This window comes from Thrips palmi, unplaced genomic scaffold (assembly GCF_012932325.1).
Source record: "Thrips palmi isolate BJ-2018 unplaced genomic scaffold, TpBJ-2018v1 HiC_scaffold_11, whole genome shotgun sequence".
Lineage (NCBI taxonomy): Eukaryota > Metazoa > Arthropoda > Insecta > Thysanoptera > Thripidae > Thrips > Thrips palmi.
In genome coordinates, this window is record NW_023144622.1 from 3,817,009 (window position 1) to 3,843,438 (window position 26,430).

General features: G+C 60.1%; 1 protein-coding gene across 1 annotated transcript; it reads right to left on the reverse strand.

Annotated features, from left to right (window-relative positions):
• Positions 1–1,047: 1,047 nt before the first annotated feature.
• LOC117639687 (adenylate cyclase type 3-like) lies at positions 1,048–26,430 on the reverse strand. Its single transcript, XM_034375563.1, has 19 exons — positions 25,901–26,430; positions 8,828–8,977; positions 8,628–8,746; positions 8,381–8,492; positions 6,344–6,471; positions 4,811–4,969; positions 4,593–4,731; positions 4,390–4,476; positions 4,212–4,312; positions 3,824–3,985; positions 3,662–3,749; positions 3,323–3,583; positions 3,053–3,252; positions 2,867–2,945; positions 2,565–2,790; positions 2,181–2,263; positions 1,987–2,085; positions 1,604–1,852; positions 1,048–1,536 (listed from the first exon to the last, which is right to left on the reverse strand). Exons 1-19 carry the CDS (start codon positions 26,423–26,425, stop codon positions 1,048–1,050), a joined length of 3,456 nt encoding a protein of 1,151 aa, XP_034231454.1. The 5' UTR covers positions 26,426–26,430.

The window sequence follows — 26,430 nt, forward strand, 5'->3', positions numbered from 1 at the left end:
CACTTATGAAACTTAAAAAAAATAAAGACATAAAAACATCATGAATATTAACTGGGATCAGAACAAGTCTGTTGTATAACTATTTCATGGGCTCAAGGTTTCTACTCACCCAGATTTGTACTTTAGTGACTATAGCTCGTTGAAGTGACAACTTAGCTCAAAAGTAAGCGTATCTATAGAGTTTTTACGACTCTACAAAAAGTTAACACAGAAGTACATAGGGAAATTACTTTATAGTCCTAATAGATTTTAATTGCATGGCTTTTTTGGTTCAGGTATTGATGAGGTACTTGATACACCTTCCAGGACGATCAATGACATTATTTCCCCTTTTTTATTTCTTTAAAAAACATTAGTCAGATGGATTGAATCAGTTATTGTCATACTTGTATTTCGAACTTTTTATCTGAAGCGATAGTTTTACTAAGCTCCGCTAAAACTGCTAATTTTTATGACAAAAATTTGCAATTGAAATTGTTTTTTCTTGAACATTTTTCTTTTTTTCCCTCAGACTAAGAAATAAATGAATGATCGACATGTGAGTATTTGTGCCACTTCATCTGAAACAAATGATGCGAAAGCATGAGTCTACTTAGAAATCTCTTTTACCAACTAACTCAACAGAGATGTTTAATGCAAACATTTCTGCTAGAGTCAGGCTTCGGAATAACTAACTTCTCCTAAACAGCGGAAGTCAGGTACGTAATCATGCACTTTGCATCTTATGGCATCGGCATCACCATTGTTTAAGGAACTTTCTGTAAAGAAATCCCAGCAATGATCTGCCGAGGTTTGCATCAAGTTCATCTAACATTGCCTACAAAATTCATACAGCACAGAGAAATAGAAAATTTGAATTAGACCAACACATTTGATGCAGTTGCTCATCTCCCAAGCTTCAATCAAGTTTTGGATCAAAGTCTTCCTCTCATTTTCAGCGACAAGCCCCGCTTCCCGTTGTAGATGGAGCGAAGTTTTTCGATTCGATTGAACGCGTTTGCCTCAAGCGGCTCGGAGTCACTGACAGCACGCTTCACCCGTACCACGCTACGCCTGGTCGAGAAGTCTGTGCGTCTCACTGGGTGTCCGTGTGTCCACTTTGGCCGGGGAGGACTCTTCGGGCATGGTGATCCTCACGCCCTCCAGCAGCTTGGCACTCTCGGCGGGGTCGCCGTCGTCCTCGTCGTCGGCCACGTTGTTGGGCGTGGGGCTGGGCGCCTGCACCCCCAGGCCGCCACTGAGGCCGCCGCCGAGGCCGCCCCCCAGGGTGTCGGGGCCCGGCAGCATGGCGGTGCCGGAGTGGCCCGACAGTGCCCCGGGCGACGCCAGCGGGGGCGCGTGTGCCTGCGGGGTGAGCGCCATGCTGCCGGGCCCTGAGGACGCGCCGTCGCCGTCGGGCCGGATGCTGCCGCCGCCGCCGCCCTTGCCGGTCAAGTAGTACGTCATGAGCTGGCCCTTGCCCTTGACGGACACCATGCCGCGCTGCTCGAAGTTGTAGCCGAAGTTGCGCAGAATGTTGCACGTCTCCTCCGTCACCTGCAACGTGGGCGTCAGGGTGATGAAGGGTTCAAGGGGGACCAAGCGCGCCGTCGTCGCCGCCTACCTGGATGCAGCCCGCCCTGCCCGTGCTCTCCATGCGCGAGGCCACGTTCACGGTGTTGCCCCAGATGTCGTAGTGCGGCTTCCTGGCGCCGATGACGCCCGCCGTGATGGGCCCGTGGTTGATGCCCATCTTGAGCACGAAGTGGTTGAAGCTCTGCTCGTTGACGCTCTGCAGGGCCTTCTTCAGCTCGAAGGCGAACTCCACGAGGAGCGCGAGGTGCGCCCAGCGCACCGTCACGGGGTCGTCGTCCTGCATGGCCAGAGAGCAGAGTGAGTTTGCAGTGGCGCCAACCCTGCCGAGCGGCACTCTACGGTGTGCCACGTGAGTGCGACAGAGACAGAGCGACGAAACGACTCTCCGGGGTCAGCGCAGCGAGTACTCACCTTCACTTTTTTCGTGGGGTTGATGCCGCTGGCGGCCATGTAGGTCGAGCCGATGGTTTTGATTTTGATGATGTCCTGGAACTGCGGCCACTCCAGAAGCTGCCGGAGAAACGAGAGTTAACGATAAAGCAGGCTATCAGTCGACCGATGCGGGGCTGAGGGGCGACCAGAGGTGACGCCGCCGACCTACGTACCGCGTCAAAGTCCGAGATGACCTCGTTGAGGAACCGCAGGCACTCCAGGCCCTGGTTGTTGACGCTCTCCTCTGAGTAGAACTCTGCAACACACAAACGTGAGCTGTCAGCACTCGGATCCGAAACACCTAAAGACCGGTGGAGGCAGTCAAAATCTCGAACGAGTTTGGAGCTCCAGAGTCGCTAAATGGGACTCGAACCGAATGTGTGACCCCACCAATGGATTGGTCTCCGAACGAGGAATCCATTGGTGGGGTCACACGTTCGATTCGAGTCCTATTCAGCGGCCCTGGAGCTCGAAACGCGTCTTGAGTTTTGGCCGCCTCCACCTGTCTCCTGGCCCACTGTACGCTCGTGGAAATTTTGTCCTGTGGCAACACTGACCGGAGAAGTTGGGCATGGAGGCGAAGAGCACGCCGACCTCGGCGAAGCTGTCGGCGTACAGCTCCTCGTGCTGGCGGGTGCGCTGGCGCAGGAAGTGCGCGGCGACGTGCTGCGGCAGGATGTTGTAGACCAGCGCCTCGTTGCGCTGCCGCATGTCCGCCGCGAACTCGCGCTGCTCCTCCACCTCCGTGCGCCACAGGAACAGCACGCGCAGCGCCTTCTCCATCTGCGGGCAGCGAGCGGCGCGGGTTCAAATACCGGCGTCGGCGGCGCTTTTTTTTTCTGGTGGAGCGGGTACTCACGTGGCGGCACAGGAAGCCCAGGGCGATGGTGACGACGACCAGCACGCCGGAGAGGGTGAACTTGCTGGGGACCAGGGAGCTGCGGGCAGAGGGAGGGTTAGTTAGACCGGGCCCGCCTGCGCGGCTTCGTCGTGGACCCACTTCTAGTGCACCCACTTCCAGTGCACCCACTTCCAGTGCACCCACCTGGCGTAGCTGCCGCGCTCCTCCTGGTCCAGGGCGGTGCCGACCACCAGCACGTTCATGGCGCAGTGTGCCAGCGCGACCAGGGACAGCAGCAGCACCTTGACGAGGTGCGACAGCTGCGCGGGCAGCGACGACGCCACCAGCACCAGCACGCAGAAGTACGAGAAGTAGGAGGGGAACAGGCAAGTCTGTCCCGGCGTCTGCGGGTTCAGGTTGTCGCGTTAGTCGGACGAAGAATGAACAAACTGGCGGGGAGGCGTGGGTCCGTACCGAGCCGGTGCAGGCCACCGTGTAGACGGTGGCGGCCGGGGCGTTGGGGGCGGCCGTCGACGGCAGGGCCACGCTGCCGTTGGCGGGGATCGCCACGCCCTCGTAGTCGGTGCAGTTGGCCTGCGCGGGCACCGAGCACGACACCATGTCCACCACGTTGGCCGCGCCCAGCACCAGCACCACCACGATGGCGAGGAAGCGGCGCACCCACAGCGTGCTGTTCATGGACTCGGAGCAGCGCACCAGGGCGGAGGGGAAGGCCTGCGGTGCGGGGGTGAAGTGAATCAGTCGCGGGTTCGATCCCCGTCAAGGGCGGACGGCTCAGCAGGTTTCGCTTACCTTCGGCAAGGCCTCGCCCACGATGCATATTGTGAACAGGACCAGTAAGATGATGCCCAGGATGAACGACATGATGTTCATCGTGTCCCTGGAAGAAAAAGAATTTGAATGCTCGACGCACCCCTTGCGGTCTGCGCGGCGCGGAGTTTGTGCCCCACTCACCTCGGCAGCACTATCATCTGGGCCAGGGTCGTGAGCACCAGCGCGATGGGGCAGCCGACGATGGACATGGAGCTGTTGGTCTCCTTGTGGTACTGGTACTCCTGCTCCTTCTTGCTGTCCACGAAGGCCAGCGTCAGCAGCTTGGTGGCGTTCGAGAGGTCCCTGCAACGACCACCCCGTCATTCCTGCACTAAGTTTCTATTTCCGTCGGCGCGTCGGCCTTTCGATCGAGGCCGTAGAGGCCGTGCTGGATGCCACCGCCCCGCGGAGTGAGGGTAGGCAACACGGCGCCCTGAGAGTCCGCCGGGCTTGCCTACCCCCGAGTCCGCGGGCGCTCCAGCCCTCGCTCCAGCCCTCGCTCCAGCCAGCCGTCCACCAAAACACTCACTTCTGGCCGTCTCTGCTCATGAGTTCCTTGCGCAGGCGCTTCTTGAAGTCCTCCGAGTCCTCCTTGTCCCTGCCAGTCTCCGCCAGGACCCGCGTCTCGTCCTGCGCAGTCCGTCGCATTAGCCCGACGAATCGACAGTGAGGTCTACGATTTCTAGAGCAAATGGACGGGGACTCACGTTGAAGTGGTCGTCCCCCTTGGCCGCGTCGTGCGTGGGGTCCTCGGTGACGCCGCCGTTCTGCGGCTCGTTGTTCTCGCCCGCGTACTGCGTCAAGGACAGGCAAGGGTAGTCAAGGACAGTCAAGGACACCAGGCGGTGAGTAAGACAATGCCCCCAGAGCAGTCTTTCTTTCTCGGCCTTGGAAAGTGGGGCGAGCTTACCGGCTTGAGGATCTTGGTGATGAAGTAGGTGGTGATGTTGGCGGCTCGCAGCATCTCTTCCCGCTTCTCGCCGTACGCCCGCTCCGTCTCGAACGCGCCGTCCAGGAAGCCGAGCGTCTTGTTGGAGACGTGGACTTTCCTGTCGGGGAAGGCGTTCGTTCGTTTGTTTGTTTTGTAAACAATGAGACAAAGTGTGGAAGGGGGACAGAGATACCGACCCCGCCATGCCGCTGCTCTCCATCTTGTTGGCCAGCTCGACGTCCTTGGAGTACACGTCGAACTGCCACTGCCGCTGGCCCAGCACCCCCGCCAGCACGGCGCCCGTGTGGATGCCCACTCGCATGTCCACGGGGGAGTTGGTGGTCTGCTGCACGTACCTGTGGGGAAAATCGAAGGGTAGCGTAGTGGGTTGTGAACTCGCCCGCCGACACTCGGGTCAGAGGTTCGATCCCCACCCCGCGCACGACTTTGTTTTTCCGGCAATTTTTTTTCTTGCCCCTATTGTTTCCTTTGTGGCACCCACTGTGGGGTAAAAGGTGGAATAAAAGAAGGGCGAAATAAAATGTGACCGAGTGTTGCGCCCTCAGAGGCGGCGTCCGTCCTCCAGCGTATACAGGTGGCTAGCGCCCCTGCGGGGTAGGCCGCACCAGCGCACCCAAGTCTGGCGTGTTGCCTACGCTCGACTTGGCGGGCGCCCGGTGGGGGTAAGGGATTACTGCTGGAGCTGTCTGTCTGTCCGTCTGTCTGTCTGTTTGTCTGTCTGTCTGTCTGTCCGTCCGTCCGCCCGCTCGGTTGCTGCGCATGTGCAACCAAAGCTGCCCTCACGCACCGAGTGGATGGAGCGGAGCGAGAGAGAGAGGGGGGGGAGGCTTTCAGCAGGCAACAGATTCGGACGCTTGCGGCTGTCAACGACCTGTTCATTGAATATCTCGGTCACGCCAGTCTCCACTGTTCCAGGGGGAGGGGGAGGGGAGGGGGAGACGTGACGCCACGATCGGGCGAGCAGAAGGGGGAGGGGCGGGAGGGTACTCCGACTCGCCCTCTGTCAGGCAGCGGAAGCATACGGACGGCATGGAGGTGAAACGTGCGGTGTGTGTGTGTGTGTGTGTGTGTGTGTGTGTGTGTGTGTGTTTTTGCGAAAGTCAGACTTCACGTCACGAACGGCGCAGCCCCAAAAGTTGAGGCACAGGAAGAGGGCACAAGAGACGGTCCAGATGACCTGGGACTCTCAACCTTTCCAATTGGCTTTTTTTTCGTCGACTGTGCGGAAAAATGGTATAGAAGCAGTCGGACCCGAGAGTGCGCCCGTCCACGAAGTAAGAGAGATAGACTGCTAGGGAAAGAGAGACAGCACGGTCCGCGAAGCGATTTGGTACGGCAAGCTGTGCCGGCCTGGCCAAGGGCCCGCCCCGCCCCTCGCCTGATCGCCGGCAGTTGCACGGCACAGCGGGCTGATTCCGGACAGCGCGTTCGCCCGTCTCTCTCGCACTCATGCAGGGTGGCGGGTTGCTCCGTGAGTGCGAGAGAGACGGGACACTGTTCGGAATGAGCCGCGCAGCCCCTGGGCCGAAACACAAACATGGCTGGCGGTGCGAAATCAAACACATGCCGCACCCTGTGCAGGCAGCGCTGCTGCCTGCGAGGCGTTTGGGCGAGTGAGAGAGACAGAGTGTTTGGAATCGCCTTAGTAATTACTGCTATCACTGTCACCCCGACACTCGCCTCTTTTCCTGTTGGACTGAAATACTCACTTGATGGCCTCCACCATGGACAGCCCCATGTGCACGCACAGGATGGCGTGGTCCGGCCGCTCGATCGGCGCGCCGCTGATGCAGTAGTAGCAGTCCCCCAGGATCTTGATGCGAAGCTGCTGGTATTTCTGGGAGACAAACAGGAAACAACAAGATGAAGGCACACGTCCAGCAACAACAGTCCCGGAGCTTCCCCCTTCCCCTCCCGCCGTGTGGCCGTCGCCGTGGCCACCTCGGCCGCCTCGGTGTTCGGAATTCCTCTTCCTCGACTCAATTTGAGCAGGTCGGCCAGCGCCCGGTTAATTGGAGGGGGGCAGAGAGAGAGAGAGAGAGAGAGAGAGAGAGAGAGAGAGAGAGAGAGAGAGAGAGAGAGAGAGAGAGAAGGGGGAGGGGGCAAGGAAAAGGCCGGTCTTTCTTCGGCTGGAACGCACGAAGAAGAGAGAAGGAGGAGACTGGAGTAATTTAGTTGACCCTCATCCACCCTCCGCCGCTTTTTAACCCCCTCCCCCTCCTCCCCTCCTCACTGTCTGCTAATGGTCGGGTCGGCCGCTAACGCGCCCCGCCGCCGAAACAATGAGGCCAATATTTGTCGGGGGATAGGATGGGAGGGGGAAGGGTGACCTGGTGCCGGCGATGGCGTCCCGACGTCTCCGAAGGCGGAGAAGAGCAGCGGGGGAGGGGAGGGGGAGAGGTTTGGGACGGGGTGGGCGCCTGGGCTTCGAGGGTCAAAGAGTCATCTCGGGCCAGGCTGCCTGCCTGGCTGCCTGCCTGGCTTGCTGCCTGGCTTGGTGGCTGCCTGCCCGCCTGCCCGGCTTAACTCGAAGGTCGCCGTTGTTGTAACAGCGAGCGCGCTGCTCTTTGCATGGGACTGGAAAATGGAATGGAGTTGGTCGCGCCGCTCAGATTGGATTGTCTGCCCCTCCCCCTTTTCGCCCGTTTTTCGCAGTGTGGGTCAAGTGACACGCCCTTCCCACCCCAGCCGGTGTGCACACACAGGGGCCGGGCGGGCGCACACACACAGACACGGTTTTCGCGGCACACACATACTCGTACTCACGGCATCGCGCCGCACCGCGCTGCTGCGTGTTCCACGGCACAGCCGTGCAGCCTCCCCCTCATCGCCCAAATTCCTCTATTACCTCACAAAGTGGCGGTCTCTAATTTGGCGCGGAACGGACCGACAGGGGGGCAGACAGACCGACAGACGACACAATTCATTAATCACCGCAGTCCGTGGGAACGAAGGCGTGAAAATCCGGAAAAGTGCGCCTTGCCCTCCCCCTCCCGTCCCTCCCTCCCCGTGGCTAGGTGCTCCCCAGCCCGGCTCTCCTTTTGTCCCGTTTTAATCGGCCCTTTTTGTCGGCCGGAACAATATTGCACGCGGAGGCGGCGGTCCGTCTGACTCTAAACACTCCCGGTGGAGCCGGCTACCCCCACCCCCACCCCTTCCCCTTCCACCCCAAAGCCTCCGCCCGTTTCACAGGTTTTACACCTGGGATTCCACCGCGTCGAGCCCCCGCAGTCGCCGCCATTTTGTCTGTCCCGCTTTCTCTTTCTCTCTCTCTCTCTTTCTCTCTCGCGTCTCGCCTTTCCCCGCTGTTGAGCTTTTCCGACGCGCGAAACAAAGACGCGTCACTTCCACGCGTTTATGTGTGACAGTTTATTCTGCTGAGCCAGGCGGGGCCAGGCGGGGCCAGGTCGGCCACTCCCGCCCCCTTTTGGCTTTGACGCTCGCCCCCGCCAACTCCGTCATCCCCTACAGTGGGTCCGGTCCCTGGGCTCTCCGACAGACCACAGGGCGCCCCGCCCCGCCCCGCCCCGCCCCGCCGGCGTGGAGCACCTCTGGGAGGCCCAGAGCCAGACAGAACCCCCCGCGAAGACCGCAAATAGCTGGCTCGCCCATTTGTCGCTTCCTCGGAGTCGCAGAGCTAGCAGCGCCTCGTCATACCAACCCACGCGCTCTAATCACCCACAGTAAAATAAATTTATGAAAACTGGACATTTGTCGTTTTTGAAAGATAAGATAGGCGGGCTTACCTCAGAGAGACGGTCGAACCTGGCGAAGAGCTCGTTGAGGATCTTGACGAGGTCCAGCGCGTTGTACGTCGACGAGATGGCCGTGAAGCCCACGATGTCAGCGTACAGGATGCTGCAGAGCGAGAGAGCACGCAGTTATGGGGACGGTCGTTTAGCTCGTTTTGGTCTCGGATCAGAAGCAGTGGTCGCCCAAAGTGGGCCCGAATCAAGGTTCCGGTGATGATCGTCAGTTGAATGCGACGCCTACCTGACGTTCTCGTGCCTGCTCATGTAGATCTTCTTGAACTGCGTGTCCAGCCCCGAGCCCAGGTCCTCTCGCATCTGGACGGCGACGTGCTCGGGAAGCACCGAGAGCAGCAGTCGCTCCTGGAACATTCCATTAAAGTTTTCAGTGCGGAAAGGTCCAACCGAAGCCAGTCGCTGGAAGTTGGACAGCAAAATGCTCACCTGCTCGGCGGACTGTTCCTCGATGACCAGCTTGGTCTTGAGGGACTTGCGAGTGTCCTCGAAGGCGCGCCGCTGCTGCTTGTCCATGATGGAGTAGGAGGTGAGGCCCAGCACGTTGGAGGCGGCCAGCAGCACGGCGTTCGCCACCAGCTGCAACAGAGAGGCGTCAGCACACCGCCGCAACGCCGCAACGCACAGTGGGCCAGAAGACCGGTGGAGGCGGCCAAAACTCTAAACGCGTTTTGAGCTCCAGAGTCGCTAAATGGGACTCGAACTGAACGTGTGACCCCACCTATGGATTCCTCGTTCGGAGAGCAATCCATTGGTGGGGTCACACGTTTGATTCAAGTCCCATTCAGCGACTCTGGAGATCAAAACGCGTTTAGAGTTTTGGCCGCACCGGTCTTCTGGCCCACTGTGCAACGCCCCGGGACACGTGACAACTGCACGCCGCCCCGCCGGCCCCTCCCCGGGACCTCATTAAAACGAAGAGGACAGGGGGAGGGGGTTGCAGGGCGTGCCGAGAGGGGACGACGAGGGGTTGTTATTTCAGGGCGGGCCGACGGCAGGCCGACCGGCCTAGGAAAGGACGCGACTGTTTAAGGCCAGATCCCTTTGCAGCGCTTTGGCGGGGCCCTACCCGGCCGATCGACGGCGAACAACAGCGTGACCGCGGCAGCAGGGACGTCAAAATTAGCGGTGCAGCGGACGAGTGGCTGTGCGGCGGGGGCTGCGGTCTGCGACGTCAGCAGGGTCTGTGCCTGTGCCTGGGCACGGCCTGGGCACGGCCTGGGCCAGCAACTGTTGCTCGCCTGCTGGTCGCACGGCTTGCCTTGCCTTTGGCTTGGCTTGCGTCCTGCTCCCGCTACGTGCCTCGACTCCGGACTCCGTGTACCGGAGTGCAGCCATGGGAGAGCGGGGTGACACTGTAAGCAGGCCGTGCCGTGCCGCGCCGTGCCGTGCCGTGCTGTGTGCGATCCTGCGGCAGGGAACGCGACGTGCAGCTTCCACTTTTTTTGCTTCTCTCCCAATGCAATTTAACATCGCCGCGCTGCCGCCGCATCCACCCCTGGCGGCGGCATGTTCACAACGCCTAGTCTCTCTCTTCCTCCGCTCTCTCTCTCTCTCTCTCTCTCTCTCTCTCTCTCTCTCTCTCTCTCATGTGCACCGGCCTGGTTGTTTTTCCTGTTGCCTAAAGCCCTGGATTAAAACTCAGTGCGGACCGCCGCCGCGGCCCTGCCCCGCCAAGCTGCCAGTCAACTCCCCGCCCGCACCTGGCTGCCTGGCTGCCTGCCTGCCTGGCTGCCTGGCTCGCTCCCAGCCCCGGCCAGGCACTTTATCGCATGTACAATGTAATGTCATCATGCCGCAGCAGGCTTCTCACAGACACGCTCACACACACAGACACACACACACAGACACACACACGCCCGCACAAATTTTTCGAATTCCCCCGCGATGCTATATCGCGTCGTTTGAAATACCGTGGCGAGGCTTTGCCGTTACTGTGTAACAACAGTTAATAATTATTATTAATGACATGAATCAATGCGTTTGCCAGCCGCTCCACCCGAGGCGGGGCCCCGCGGGGCTTGGGGCTGTGCTGTGGCGGTCGCTCCCTTTCGCCCCCTAGATTTCGGATGGGATGCCCCAACCCCCCTCTCCACAGCTCTCGGCCCTCGCGGATCGCGGGGCTGCGGTCCTACGCGGTCCTCCAACGCGTGCCACGCTGCCTTGCTACGAAACAATCAGGCCCAGGCCGAAGCCGAAACCGCGCCGGCGAATCGCCCCACCGACTCGAACCGACTGGACGTCGAGGACATCAAGGATAATGGCGAGCCTGTTGCCGATGGGCAAACACACCGGCACAACGACCGGCACACACACAGACACACACTCACAGACACACAGCACGAATACGCGCCCAGAGCCAGCGGGTTCAGAATTTTTGCGCTTCTTGTTTTCATCGCCTCCACTGGAAATTACTGCTTTTCACAGTGTGCACCGAGGCAGAATCAATTACTAACGCGGCGCGCAGCGTCAATTTCGTGTCCATTTTTCATAGACGGTACGCGCGGTCGGGGCGGCGCGGGGCGGGGCGGGGCGCACCGGCAACCCTCCAATCGATGAAGACCATCAATGTTGTATGCGGTCGTCGCGGGTGCGTGTCGCGTGACTTTTCTACGGGGGAAGATAAGAGGGCATGGTGGATAATAGGGATTCTGTTTTCCGGCGGTTGTTGCCTTTCTTTTCAGTTTTTTGTGTTTTTGTTTACTAACTCCGGACTGGCGAGACGGCAATGTACTACTCGGCTGTTTACCTCGTCGCTGCTCCGCTGTTCGGTATAAAGGGACAAGGCCCTCGGCCGGTGAGTGCGATGAGTCTGCCACTGCACTGTTGGAGTGGAACCGAGTGGAACCGAGCGTGCCGCAGGCTCGGCCGCAGGCGAGCCCATCTTTCTTGGCCAACTTTAATTGGGCCAACCCGTACACGTTATTTCTCTCTGAATTCACAAAAGCTCCGCTAAAGCGGCGGAACGAGCGAACGAGCGGCCCGTTCCGGTTTTACTTTTATTTACTTTTCGCGTTCCGCTCCACCGTAAGCCGTCCTCGTCAGCCTTTCGCAGCGCGGTTCGACTTGAATCGAGTCTCGAGCACGGCGCTCTTCGCGTCCTATTTTCCTCCCACCTTGCATTCCGCCCTTTTTCCCCCGCCCCCTCTGCCTGTCGGCTGCGCTCCGCGACCAGACGAACCGGTGACCTTGACCACGACCTTGACCGCGACCTTGACCGCGACCTTGACCACGACGTCGGGGAATAAAATGGGAAGGCGCGGGAGGGCTGGGCAGTACAACGGAAACATCGGAAAGCACCTCGCCTTGGCCAGTGACTCGGCCGATTAGCGTTGAGGTCCTTTCAGCCAAGATTCTCACCCCCATCCCTCGTTATGCCGAGCAGCCATTGACCAATATTTTGCGCGTACAATGGGTACAAAGATTTTATCACGCCTTTTTTGTGTTTTTCTTTTGCAGTGCGGTGGTACGCGAAGCCATCAATCTTACTTGGTCGCAAATTAATTTTTTTTTCTCTCAAGATGTGCTTGGGGAATTCAAAGAGTGCTGTGCTGCGAGAAAAAGATACAAAAATTAACGAAGCAGCGAATGTTTTTCAAGAGGGCCAGTTTCGCCTTGGCGGCCGGACCCACCCAGATTTCCATCCCCGGATCAAGACTCGCCTCCAGAACGGCCTTTATCCGGGGCTGAAACTCTTCTGATTGACCACGCATCGGAGGGGAGGGGGGGGGCGCAGTTTCCATGAAGCCAACATGACGGCCCGAAAAGAGGAGAAAAAGGGACGCGGTAAAGAGGGAATCTCCAATGCAAAGGAGCGGCAGCCCCGTCACTTCCAATCTCGACGCGGTCGCTCTCGCCCTCGCTCTCGCCGTCCTCGCCCCGATAGGCAAGCCGAGCCGAGGCAAGCCCAGGGGCTGCCGTGGTCGCCAGCCCGCCGAGTGGAAGCGCTGGGAGCTCCGGCGGCCTCAAACAACAGGTGCATCGGGTGCGTGCCTGCGAAGCACTCTGTCGGAGCGCACCGCCGGCACCGCCCTGCCCTACCCGCCGTCTGTTCGCACCTACCGCCCCGCCCTCGGCACGGCCCCCACGGCCCCACCCAATTTCCTGTGGTGTGCCGACGCCGCGGTCCCCGCACCCCACGCCGCCCCTTCCCACTCATTTGAGCCCACTACACATACATATACATACATACACACAAACACACACGCTGCTCGGCACGCCAAGGTTGGCACGCCCGGAGCGTGTGTCTGTGTCGCATGGAGGTGGCGGTGGAGTGCGGGGGGGGGGGAAGAGGCGCGGCGAAGACGAGGGAGGGGAACCCCTCGACAAATTACACATTCCGCGCGAGCCGGGCAGCGCAGCCAGCCGGGATCCGTCCGGTGTTCCGCGAGGCGCCGCGAGGCTAGGGGTGAAGGTGGAGCCACTTCCGTCGCCAGCGTGCCGCTGCAGGTGGATTCTGAGAGTCGTTTGTGTCGCTCCGTCTCGCTCGCACCCACGCCCCATGAGGGAGACAGAGCGACGAACACGACTCTCAGTCCGCTGGGCGGGGGAAGGGTGGGGGGAAAAGGGCGTGTGGGCGGCGCTGGAAGACGGAAGGAGGATCTCTCGGATGGAAGCCACTGCAATCGCCGACCTGCCCGGCCCAGCCGCCTCATTCCGAGGTGTCGTTTCGTCGCGCTGTCTCCGTCGCACTCGCGGGGCGCCCCGTGTGGGTGCGAGAGAGACAGAGCGACGAGTCGACTCTTCGCTCGGCAGGCAGGAGCAAGGGCTGGAGGACGGCACGGGGCCAATCAGCGCGGCGATGCCGACAAGAGGGAATCAGGAGGCCGCTCCGCGCCGGGGCGGTTCTCTGTCTCCCTCGCACTCCCTCTGCCCCACGAGTGCGAGGGAGACAGAGCGACTCGGCCCGGAATCACAACTGGCGAGGCCCGGGCGCGCTTTCATCCGGGCCAAGTGCCCCATCAGGCTGGCCGGCCCGTGCCCTCGGCGCCCTCGGCCGTGCTAAACTAAACAGCGCGAAGGGAGGCGGACCATCCGTTGACAAGCGGCACCGCTTTCAAATCTCATTTTCAGTCAGTTGCGTGCACTGCCGCCTCGAAACTTTTCATTTTCATTTCACCCCCTTGAGTGTGTCTGTGAGTGAGTGTGTGTGTGTGTCTGTGGCGGTGAGGGTGTGTGGGTGAACACGTTCAAGGCCGGCACGTGGACTATCACGGATCAGTTTATCGGCGGCTCAGCGTCTGAGCCTCTGCCTGCTCCGCCTCCACTCGGGGCGCCCTTCCTACAACACTCTCTCCGCGCCACCGCCTTTGCACCCTTTGCACCACCCGCTGCAGCCGGCAGCATCTGTCTCTCTCGCACCCCGTCGTTGGGGTACCCGGCGTTCCTAGTGAGCAGGCTGGGGTTGGCAACCATTCGACTACGGTCCATCGTGGGAGAGAGTGTTTGCCTACTTGTGGTGGCAGCACTGCGACAAGGTTCGCAGTCACGCGCGCCTGCGGGAAGCGAGGATGCCGCGCCGTCGAGCGGGACCGTCTCGTGGGTTGCCCACCCTGCGGGCGTTTCCCGCGCCGCGGCCAGTCTACCAACCCTGCAGGCAGCTTCGGGCAGTAGCCTGCCTCCCCCACAACCCCGACGGGGCGACTGCGGCCTATTGTCATCAGCCTGCGTCAGGGCCTGGGCGGCCTGCTCGCCGCCCCGCTGCGGATTAAAGTCACGGGGAGCCCCCTAACCTCCACGCCGGCGTGCCAGAGCCGCGCCCCGAGCCACGCCCCAGGGGAGGCGAGAGCCTAGGCTAGAGCCTAGCCGGTGGTAAACTGATAACAACTTACAGCCGCGTCTCGTCCTCAGCCGGCGATGCGACGGGCAAGGGGAAAGTACTTCGGAAGGGGAGGGGGAAGAACTCGAAAAACTATTTCGACGAGGCTGCTGCTGTGGCGAGGCCCAAGTTTGGAGGGCCATCAAACATGCATTAATGCCGCTCACAAGAGGGCCGAGGGAGCGGCGGCCCCTTCAACGGATTGTCCTACACCGCGCGACCTGCACTCGTCCGACTCGTCTCGCTCTCGGAACATGGAGCATCGATCATCGAACATCCACTCGTCGACGCAGGACCGAGCTTCGTCGTCCTGCCAATGGGTGACTCTGACCCGAGGCCGGCGAACCCAGACCATCACCCCACCCCATCATGGGTCCGAGTCTTGACCGCGCCATTCGGCAATAGAGCTTCGTTTTTATGGAGGCGAGGCTTGACTGCGCGCTGCTGACTCTCGCACCCCTACGGGACTCTTATGAGTCCGGGAGATACTCCTGCTTTGAGTCAGCTGACTGGGGTCTCCCCCACCCCACCCCCTCGAACCTTTCCAACGCTCCCCGTCCGTCCCGCCTCGTTCTAAAACAAAAATGGCAGCATTGCGGCCGCAAAGGCAAGGTTGCTTCAAATGCGAAAAGAAACAGAGGCGATCATGAATAAAACATTTACGAGGAAAGCAGCTTTTGCATCTCCATAGCTTTTCACTCTCCGCCCCGCCGTGGAGTTTGCCGAAGCCCGGCCGCAATGGCTTCAATTCACGGCCGGACCTGTGCGGACCTGTCCGCGCTAGCTGGGCTCACATCATGCGCGCCCCAGCACTCCACCATCGGTTGAGTCTGACGTTCAATCAACACTACAGCATTGTACATCGCCTCGTTTTCGCTGGGAAAGGTGGTGTTGCTGTGAAGGTAATGGCAACCTTCCTCCTCTGCTGCTCATCTATATGGATTTTTTTTTCCACATGAATCTTGTATCTGATTTCTTGAGTTTTTCAGTCGCTCGCGATTTCCGCCTTGATTTCCTTCACCTTTTTCGAAGAAATTTAATTCTGTTAATCTGCTTTGTTCGATACATATTTTAAAATTCATCGTCTCGAATAATTATAGCAGCCCGCGCGATTTTTTTTCGCAATCATCGACGTTGGGTGAATAATCGTGAGAAAAGTGCCGCGGGGAAAGTGCGTTATACACGATACGGAGCGGGGCGGGGTGGGGCGGGGCCTGAAATGAAGGCAGGAGGAAGTGGAGGAGGGAGGGGTGTTACGCCGGGTATAAATAACTCCACGATGTGATCCGCCGGTGTGGGCCCCCCCGCCCCCACCCCCACCCCTCCCCCTTTAACTTTCACTCCTACGTCTCGTACACACAGGGCCTTGACCGAGCCGGACAGGCGCCATTTAAGTCAGAAATTAATGAGCCGCGGTGACGCTTAATAAAATTCGGGTCGTTTTCCCCGTGGCGCCGCGCCGCCGGCCCTGATCCGGATTATGCTGATGGCGGCCCTGAGCGAGGCTAAGCGGGTTTCGTCCGGGAGTGAGTGGGGGCGGGGCAGGGCGGGGCGGCTACAACCAATACTACCCTCACCGGGTCAGCCATTGTCCGACCCTGCACGTGGTGTTCAAGAAATGGCGAATTTTCCATTCCACCTGTGTGTTTTTTCTTTCGGCGTGGAGGTTGGTACGCCTGCACCGAGCCCTGGACCCGCACCGGAAACGGGAACGCGGAGGTGGGCAACGGAACGACCGCGACTCGAAATAAGGTGCTCCTCTTCCCAGCCCGGCCCTGCCTGCTTTTACCCGCGCCGCTCCGCCGCTCCGCACACAGCGACGCCGTCTAGTCGTATTTGCAGGCTTGGCGGGATGGCGGTCGGTCGGCGGCGCGCCGCGCTTGGCCTGCCTTGGCCGCGCTGCGGCGAGATATTAAAATTTGCAACCGGCCCGTCCGTCTGCCGTCGTCCGTCCGCCTGTCCGTCCGTCCGTCCTCACTGCGGAAATGGGAAAGCGAGGGGGCCAGCCGTGCCTGCCGCGGGTCGAGCAGCGCAAAAGGGAGACACTGCCTGTAAGAAAATGAGTTTGTCTGGCGCCAAATTCGCAGGTTAACGGTGGGATTCGTTTCATGTTGAGTCCACAAAAAGGGCCCCGGGCCGTCCCTGCTATTTCTGCCCCCCTCCCCCTCCACTGGTAATCCCGCCCAGGCCCATCCTCGTTCCCCTGTGTTGTGGCAGGTGAGCCGTCGTGTATCCGTTTCTCACTCGGTGGGGAGGTTGGCAGCCCTTTGCTGTTTGATAACGGACTCCCCGACCCGAGCAGTTGGCTACACTGCTGAAACCTAGACTAATGATGGAGCGGCGCAGCCACCGCCCCCCTCTCTCGCTTCTTTGACCGGCCTGCCCACCGCCCCCACGCGGCATGCGTTGGCCCCCGTCCAGGCACCGAAACAGCCCCGCCTCGCCACGCCACGCCATACACCCCGCCAGGCCCAGTCCTCGTCCGGCAGAGTATCATATCACTGCCATCAAGAGTGATAGGCAGAGGGCTTACGACGCCGGTCGAGGATGGGGTGGAGTACGGAGCAGGCCGAATGCATCGTCATCGTCGGCATCTGTGGGGACCTCGCCTTGCATTGGGCCGGATCAGGTGCAATCTTTGAACAAGCCTAACCCTGTCAGTAGTATAGATCCTCCATTGTCACGGGCCGCCATTTTGGGCCCCGAGGGTTGCGGGTGCAGTCTTGCCACAGCCAAACCCTGTCAGTAGTATAGATCCTCCATAGTCACGGGTTGCCATCTTGACTCCCCAAGAATTGTGGGTGCAATCTTTTCATAAACACGGTGACTGGGGAAGCGTGTGGCGGCCTTTGAGGGAGCCTTACCACTGTTGTTGCCCTTGAAAGTCCATAGTACAGTGCAGGGACCAAAGGGACGACGGACGACCCACACGGTTCCGCCTGATTGCCGGCATTTCGGCTCTGGGCACACGGGTACGGCCCCGATATGTATCCGGGTCGGGTACGGACCGCACCCCCCGGCAGTGTGCTCTCCGTCCACATCGCAAATACACCTCCCAAATTAATCAACAGTCCTCCCCCGCCGCTGCCCCATTCTCCTTGATTTTGTTTTCTGGACCTCGAATCAGAGTTCCGACCAAAAGATACTCGACGAGGTATTTGTGTTTCTTATTTTCTTCGCCGCTGGCTCTTTCGGGAAATGAATCATCACGGAAATGAGTTGTTGTGGGGGTGGAGTTGGCAGCACCGGCAGGACGGCGGGATGGGGGCGAATGAGAAGGAAGGGGGCCACATTTTCCATCTCCCTCTGGCTGGACAGTGACTGAAATTGGGTCAAAGGGTCATCACACACGTACGCACAAACTTTCGCCCTCACACACAAGCACACATGGCGCGGACATGGAGCTCGCATGTCCTCCGCTGTCAAATAGGCGGACATTCGCGGTAAAATTACCATTAGCGCGATTAGCCCGCCCTCAGCGAGGGCCCCCTGCTCCACCCCCTACGGCGGCGCCCCACCACACCCCAGATAAGACGTGAGTGGTAATAATTATTGTAATGCGTGCAGTGTCGCCGCCTGCCTTGTCGCGTCAATTGGTGAACGTCACATTAAGCACCGGGCACGCGAGGCAGGACTGCCAACCGCCAGCCCCGCCAGCACGAGCGCCGTAGCGAGCCATCCAGTTGGTTACCCACACCGAGTCACACCGCCAGCAGCACACGAGACTCGCACCCCAAGCGCCGCGACGTTCTTCTCCGTATTTCGGCTGATTGGACTTTGTGCATGGAGCTGGGTGCGACAGAGACGGAAGCTCCGGTCGGGAGCCCCTCCGGGGCACGGCAGGACAGGGCGGGGGCGCGCTCTCGTTCCAATTCCCCGAGTCTTTCCCGGGCTTTCGCCGGGAAATGAGGTGGAGCGCGTTTTTCTGGGCGTGGCTCGGTACACCGCGGTGCTGTACACCACCACGGTGCTGTACAGCGCGGCGAGCGCGAGGCGGGCCAAATTAATGCGAGGACAGTGCCTTCGGTGGCGAGCGGGGGCAGGGCTTGGGCAGGGCGCGGGGCTCGGGCGTAGCGCGGGGTGCCCCGGAAGGTTGTTACGGGCTAATCAAGGCCCAGCCTCGGCAGGAGGGCCTCAGCGTCTACGCGCCGAACCCTCGCCGGCCCGTCCGAGCATCGCGGCACTCTGCAGAGGCGCGTATCTTGCTATAGATGGCCAGTTCTCGTCCGGAATTATGCACACAGCACATGAGCTGTTTAAACCAGCGCCCCGCATGTTGATGCCAGAGCCGCCGCCACTCCGCCTCCTGCGGGACCAGCACGACCAGCAGCCGGCACCGCCTGAGGCAGTCCCGGCTGGCTCAACTTTTATAAACCGACGGCGACGAACAATTTTCGCAATTGCTCCGGCAGAGGGAGAGTTATCCTCTTCACAAATATTTGAAAATAAATGTCTGCGAAGAATTGAGATCTTCAAAGGTTTTATTTCGTTGTTCATCTTGACCCCGAATATCCCCCTGATCATCCTCCCAGGATTCGGCCAGTCCCTGACCTCGCCGACGGGGGCCTTGATGGCTACTGGCCGCTGGCCGCCTCCAAGGCGAGCAAGCGAGCCAGGGGCGGATCCAGGACGATAATGAATGCAGGCACTGTAAATCCCGGTGCGGCCGCCACGCCCGCCGCGCCGGCGGCAGAAAATAGACTCGAATATAAGGGAACGGGGAGAGAGGGGTGGGGACAATAAACCCGTGTTCGCGCGACCCGGCGCGGCCTCGTGGCGGCCTGGCCTGGCCTGCCGCGGGCTGCAGGCTCATTCCGACCGGTGCTTCGCCGCTGTCTCTCTCGCACTCGAACGGGACGCCCTACGAGTGCGAGAGAGACCGACGCACTGTTCGGAATCAGCATGCCGGCTGGTGGCGGGCCACTGTAACCACCACCGCGCGGGAATCGTCCATCAGAAAGGCGAGCGCCGCGTCATCGCGTCCCCCAATCTGGATGCCGAACCCGAGCAGTTAGTCGCGGCTTCGTATTGGCTTGGTTGTCCCGGCGGGGCGGGGTGGGGCGGGGTGCCTCCCCGCGGACGTGTCGGCTTGCAATCCGCGAACAGCCCGCGGGCCACCGCAGCCGGAGAGGGGGTGCGAAAGGGGTGGATTCAGATCCCGGCTCCCGCGGAAACACGCACCTCAAAAAACTCTCAACCATTTTTTTCAATCGACAGACTGCGACGTTTTATTTTTATTTTTTTTGTGCGGCGGGGACAGACAAACCCCGGCGTTCGGCGCGCTCGGCTCAGACACCCGGTACATCGCCTCCGGCCGGAAGATCTCTAGAAGCCCTTCCCTTTCTTCGGCTTGCCCGGGCTTGGCCACTTCGCCTTCCCCTCGCTCTCATCCGCTCAATTCTCGGCCTTTCTAGTCTAGTAAGTCTTCTCCTCCCCGCCCCGCCCCGCCCCGCCCCGCCCAGCGCAGCGCCCGGTTCGGCTCATCATCCTCTCTCCGCCTCTCCGCAGCATTCTAGTCGGCTCCCCAACTAAAAGTCTCGTCGAGTAACTTTTCATTCGCTGACAAACTCTGTTCGCGTCGCTGGCGGCCCCGAGGGCCGAGGGTGGCCGAGGGCGGCAGGCCGTGGCCGCCATGCCGGCACGGTCCGGGGCGCGCGCTGCAATGGACCGCACCGCAGTTCGCTCATGGAAGGGTTGGCCCGCAGCGCGCAGCGCCAAACGGCACCGCTTTCAAACTTATTGGCGCCAAAAATAAAGTCGGCACGCGAGGCGAGTCGTCATCAACACCGGCCATTGCGGCGTGGTTTGTGGTTTTAAAGCGATTCGCTGGCGCCTTCCAGCTAGTTCTGAGGCGGGCCTCTGATGAGCGCAGTGACACGCGGTTTTCGGACGGATCGACAGCTGGCCGAAAGATAGGGTGCGACTATTACGGACTATCACTTGTCGAAATAGAATTGGGCTGAGTTCACTTTGCTCGGTCTCCATGCAGTATCGCCGAGTGTGTCAAGCACGGTCAAGCGGCTAATCCCCGTATCGCGGCACCAACAGGTCCCCTCCAATCCAGCGCGCCTTGCATAGTTTTGCACACGCCACACAGTGGGCCAGAGGACCGCTGGAGGCGGTCAAAATCCCGGGCGCGTTTTTAGCTCTAGTGACTCTAAATGGGACTCGAACCGAACGTGTGACCCCACCAATGGATTGCTCTCCGAACGAGGAATCCATTGATGAGGTCACGCGTTCGGTTCGAGTCCTGTTTAGCGACTCTGGAGCTCAAAACACGTCTAGAATTTCGGCCGCCTCCACCGGTCTTCTGACCCACTGTGCGCCGATCCGTCCGCCACAGCCACGCCGCCCCACCTGCCACCCCATCCATAAGGAGTCCTTGCTCCTCAGATGCGCGGTGCTATTTTTGTCGCTTCGCATTATTTTCATTCCGCCGCCAAGTGGGAAAGGGAAGAGCGCGTCTTCGCTGCTCGGCGGACTTTGTGGCGGCTTGCAGTGCCGTAGTGGTGTGCAGTGCTGTGCAGCATCCCGGGGCCGCCGGGCTACGCCGGGCCGCCACCTGCAGATGGCCGGCCAAACACGCCAGATGTATTTCAGACGATTGGCCGACTGGCCGTCCCTCGCAGTGTCTCTGTCTCTCTCGGTCTCTCTCTCGCGCACGCCGCCCGCTGCTGCCTGCCGCCCACTGCCGCCCTTCTGGCCCAGTGCGTTTTGGTACGGCCGCTACAGAAATATACCCCCCGCAGGGACCCCCGCCCCCTCCCCCGGGCCGTATTGCCGTGTGCGTGTTATGTGGGTCAAGGCCTTGCTGCCCTGTTGGGTCCGTGGGAGACGTCCAGAGGAACTCGAGCTGTCCGTGGAGAAAGAGAGTGGCCGTCGCTACCCCGCGCGAGAGAGACACCCGATGCTAACCGGGTGGGCGGTCCGCGTCCGTTTCTTTTCTGCTCTGATAGTGCCACTAGTTCTCGAGAACGCCGCCGGAGCGCTGAATGCCGGGCAGCAGATAGGCGCGCCCTGGCCATGTGTCTGTGTGTGCGTGCCTCGAGTTTGGTCAGTCCGAGCAAGGGCCTCCCGAAGCGTTTGAACGTCCCTGGAAGCGCCTTGAGCGGCAAAGGAAGCGCACTTGTCTTTGTTCTCAATTACGGACGGCAGGTCGGAACCAGAGGGCCGTGGAAAGGGAAGGGGGGTTATTAAGCCGCCGCCTTGTTTCCTCAAGCAAAACCAGCGGCGGGAACAAAGTTTTCCTTTTTTTATGTTTTTTCATTTTTTTCTGCGCGCGAATCTCGGGCCGGCTCATCAAGCGGCCCATCGCCGTGCCGCGCGGGAGGGCCTTCGCGCCAGGACGGCCACGACGGCGGCGAGAGTGAATTTGACGTAATTCGGTGTGCAAGTGGGCGTGAGAAGTTTAAACGGAGAAAATTTGCGTCGGTGTAACTCGAGGCAGGGCTGGCTGTTTTCAGGGGCAGCAGCTCGCGCGCTTGCCTCCCCCTTCTGCCCAGTAGTTCGAGCCCCATAAACCACGGAGCGTTTTGCTGGGCATAAAGCGGACATAAAATCACGTACACACGCGCTGCCTGCCCGGCCGGCCAGCCCGCCGGCTGGATCGTCCCAAGTTGGGGTCGGGGATTCGAGTTTTCAAGTTTCGGCCCGCATTGTCCCTTTGGACCTCTGTGAACGGCGAGGCCGCGAGCGAGTCGGCCGTCCGCACAGCCGGCAGTACAGTCGGGAGCTACACGCGGTCCTTATCCGCTCGGCTCCTCTTCGGATCGGCTCGGCTTGGCTCGCTCGGGCCTTCGGTCGGAGCCTCTCGAGACAGCGATAAGCTACCTGTCTTGAACGCGGCAATGCGGCGATGAGACTTCGAGATTGAGTCACAGCGACGCGATTCGGTGTTCGGCCGGCGCGTGCAGCTTGCCGCAATGTAAACATCGAGCAGGCCTTCGCGTGGCAGTAGTGAAAAGACCCCCGTCGAGACTCGAACCCAGGCTCGGACTGGCCCCCAAAAGGCCCCAGCGGATAAGACCGCAAAAGGCCCCCGATCGTCATTGTGTTTTTACCCTTCAAGGCCTGACCAACTTGCTGAACTATCTCAACCCAAATGTTGGGTCAATCGCCTTCCCGACACAGGGCATGAAAGAGTAGGGTCTTAAGAATACTAGGACGTCGAGGGAGCCTTTTACGGCAGCTAAATTGGACATAGTGGCCGCCCAAAGTCAGAAAAATCAGCAAATTTCCGAGATTCGGCCACTTTTTGACCAACTTGGTCGGAAAATCGTTGCGGTCAAAGCCAAAATCGTTGTGGTCAACGTCTTCCCGATACAGGGCATGAAAGAGTAGGGTCTTAAGAATACTAGGACGTCGAGGGAGGCCTTTTACGACGACTAGATGGGACACAGTGGCCACCCAAAGTCAGCAAAATCAGCAAATTTCCGAGATTCGGCCACTTTTTGACCAACTTGGTCGGTAAATCGTTGCGGTCAAAGCCAAAATCGTTGTGGTCAACGTCTTCCCGATACAGGGCATGAAAGAGTAGGGTCTTAAGAATACTAGGACGTCGAGGGAGGCCTTTTACGACGACTAGATCGGACGCAGTGGCCGCCCAAAATCAGCGAAAACGGCTACTTTCGGAGATTCAGTCACTCTTTGACCAACTTTGTGACGTGACTGGTCCCAAACCCAAAGGCCCCGGCAGATTTTTCTGCCTGTCTGCCCTGGCCAGCCCTAACCTAACCTAACCCTGGCCATCAGACCAGAAGACCAGCACGGCTGCAGCAGGCTTCAGAGCGTCCCGACGGCCAGTTCTTATTCAAAGGCTGCCGCTGCTACCACTATTCACGTTTCCCGGAGGCTTCCCGCTTTTCCCGCCAAATCCATCCCCTGAATTATTTCCCCACCAGCCTGCCCGCTGCCTCCACGGAGCGACCGGCGAGCGTCGGCAAGACGGGCGGCCTGCCTGCCGCCGCCTGCACATTCCGAAAATGTTTCAATCGCGCCTCGCCGGCTAATGTATTCGCAGTGGCGCGCCTCTCCGCTCTCCCGCGCGCGTCTCTGCCGCCTCTAGCGCCTCTAGCGGCAGACTGATTCCGAGAGTCGTCGCTGTCTCTCTCGCGCCTACAACGGCGTGAGTGCGAGAGAGACGGAGCGACGACTCTCGGAATCAGTCTGCAGTGTACCATCAATCGCATCACGTTGCCGAGGCGGGCCTCACGGCGCCTCTCTGCGAATAAAGAGGCGGCAAGGCCCGGAGCACGCTTGCCACCTGCCGGGCCGGGCGGTTCCGAAAAATTAGTTTCGTCGTCCTGTCTCTGTCGCACTCACCGGGGCCTCCTGTCGGGGTGCGAGAGAGAGAGAGAGAGAGAGAGAGAGAGAGAGAGAGAGAGAGAGAGAGAGAGAGAGAGAGCAGAGCGACGAAGCTCTGTTCCGAATCGCCCGCCCGGCAGCGGGGTTTCTGCAGCTGCGCCACACAAACCCAATCAGCTCCGCCCGGCACCCGTCGGCTGCTGCGCTTCACCCGCTTCAGCCGCTTCGCCCGGTAAGTCGCTTAACCCACTTCCCCAACTCCACCACCCGCTTCACCCACTTCACCCGCCTCGGCCGCCTCACCGCACAGCCTCCATACATTCATGCCCGGGCTGGAGGAATGCTTTCAGCTCTGACCCTTCTCCTCCTCCTCCGGGCACGGCGGCACGGGCACGGCGTGGCCACGGCCGTCTCAGACGTTGCCTCCACCCCGCCGCCGTCTCTCTCGCACTCACAGACTCTGCAATCCCTGCCGCCACGCGAGGAGAGATGCTGCTGAATAACCGATAACGGAAGGAAGCGTCGCCGGATGGAGGGGAGGGGGGGAGAGCGTCCCCCACCTCGCAGCTTGGCGCTTCCCCCGTCGTCGCAGAGCTCGTCTTGCTCTTTCTAGCCTCCTCCAAGACCCTCGGCACCCTCAGCGCCGTCTTCACACCGTCCGAAATAATTAGCTGCAGGATGTTCCCAACCAGCCCCATAGGACTTTGGTACATTTTTTCAGGCTCTGGAGTTGCTATTCGAAAGCTGCAGGTGACTATCCCCCCAAAGGAAAACCTTCCAAATGATTTTTTTTTAGAAAAGGGTTATTTTTTTGCACGCCGCTTTGTCGCGGGAATGGTAGAGAATGAGTGCGGTGTTTGGCGAGGGTGTTGGCAGCACTGCTTAGGCCCCTGGTGATGCGAAGCTGTCAGCTTGCGGCGGGCCGGGCAAGCCGGGCAAGCCGGGCAGGCAGGCCGCGCTCGGACACTGAATCCAATGCAATGCCGAGAGGAGGGGAGGGGAGCGCCAGGCCTCTAGGCCACGCGGGGCTGCCAGTGTGCCAGTGATGCCACACCACTGCGGCCGACCGGCCCGGCGCCGACCGGCCGGCGCGCTTGACTCGCTGAGGGAGATGTGTCGACAGGTTTCTAAACGGTTTCGCGCCCATTTCACTCCCGCGCACCGCAGCCACACTGCTGCCAAACGCAAAGCTGCATCACTCCGAGTCTAGAATACCTCTCTTTCATTACCTAACCTAGCCTGATCCAAACTGACCCAACCTAACCAGATCAGTAAGCCGAGGGCGGCCCCGGCCGGACACTATTTTCACATACTGTTCCAATGGAAGCAGAAACAGGTAACCGGCGGCGAAAAGTTTCCGCAATAGCAGGAGAAGGAGTTAGAGACCATTGTCCGATCCGAAGCGAGGGTACCCAGCACGACGCAGCACACGGCAGTGAGAGCCTGTGTGTACGCACGTGCCTCGGCCTGTGGTTTTATTGGCGTGGCAACACCAAAGCAGCGTTGTGGTCAAGCCAGCCTGCTTGCCTCTGGGCGGCCAGGGCCAGTATAGCGGTCGTCTTGAATATTGCATATTTTGGCTCGAGACCGTGCTAAAGGGACTCTTCACTTCATAAGATAACGGAAGAAAAACAGTGATTTTACAAAATGGGGACGCAAAGTAAATGATTGGACAGCCAATAACGACTTTTCGACTCTAGACTTATTGTCTCGCCGGCCGGAGCCCTGCCTTTCGAACTCGCCCAAACTTGCGACAAAACGGACAAAACGGGTGTGCTGTACAAAGAAACTCCGGGCCGCGGCGAACAGTCGGGAATGGCCCCAGTTGCCGATCACTGAAGGCTTCCTTCGGGACTCGCGGCAAACACCCAAACCGCAGAAGTTACTACCGGCTGGTGGCTACGCCATGGCTCAGTGCTGTACAGTCACCAAAATCGCATTTTCTTCCCAAAAGAATGTCCGCTGTTGTCGTTTCGAAAAAAAAAATTTTGTCGTCATAATTGTGAGAATGTCGGCACGCAGGGCTGCGTGCTGGTCAAGCTCGGCCGTTCCCTGACCTCTGCGAGCCGTGCGGGTTGCGGCACGGGGCCTTCCTACAGTGTCGAGGCGTTAAGTCTTTTTCATTCAAAGTTTCCCGCTGCTTTTGTGCCGCCGAACAAAGGGGCCCTCCGCACCGCAGCACACTTTTTCGGCGCGGCGCGCAGCGACAGCACACTGTCAAGCCGGCGCGACGCGGGCGAGGTGGGGCGGGGCTCTCTGGAGAGTCGATGGGTGGAGGGTCAGGTGAGAGTGGGACCGGGTGGGACAAGAGGCCGTCGGCTAACCAATTTAGAAAGAAAAGCGCGGCGGGGTTCGGGGATTCGAACCCGAGCGGGACTCACCTGAGCGACCAGCGTGCCGTCGTTCTTGTAGGCGAGCCCGTACACGGTGACGACGTACAGCCCGCAGGTGGCGATGGAGAGCAGCACGCAGTAGCGCAGCCGCAGCGGCAGCGTCACGTACAGCAGGTAGTCCAGGAGCAGCGCCCAGCCCAGCGCGTCGCGCCCCGTGCCCTCGTGCTTGCGCAGGAAGAGGTGCGCCAGCAGCTGCGTGATGGCTAGGAACCACGCCACGTACGGCACGGCGGCCCACATGGCCTCCAGGCGCGACGGCCGCAGCGTCCATGCCAGCAGCGCCAGGTTGAGTCCCAGGAAGGCCGCCGTCAGCCCGCGGGTCAGCGGGTCGCTCTGGCCCGGCAGCACCAGCACGAACACGTCGTACAGCACGGCGGCCGCCAGGAAGCACTGCACGCCCGCGCGCTTCTGCTTGACGGAGTAGCTCTGGTAGAGCCGCTCCAGCGACGGGTCGGAGAACGGGCGGCCCTTGTCGGCGGGGCCGCTCACGCTCACGGCGTCGTCCGCCGCCATGGCGG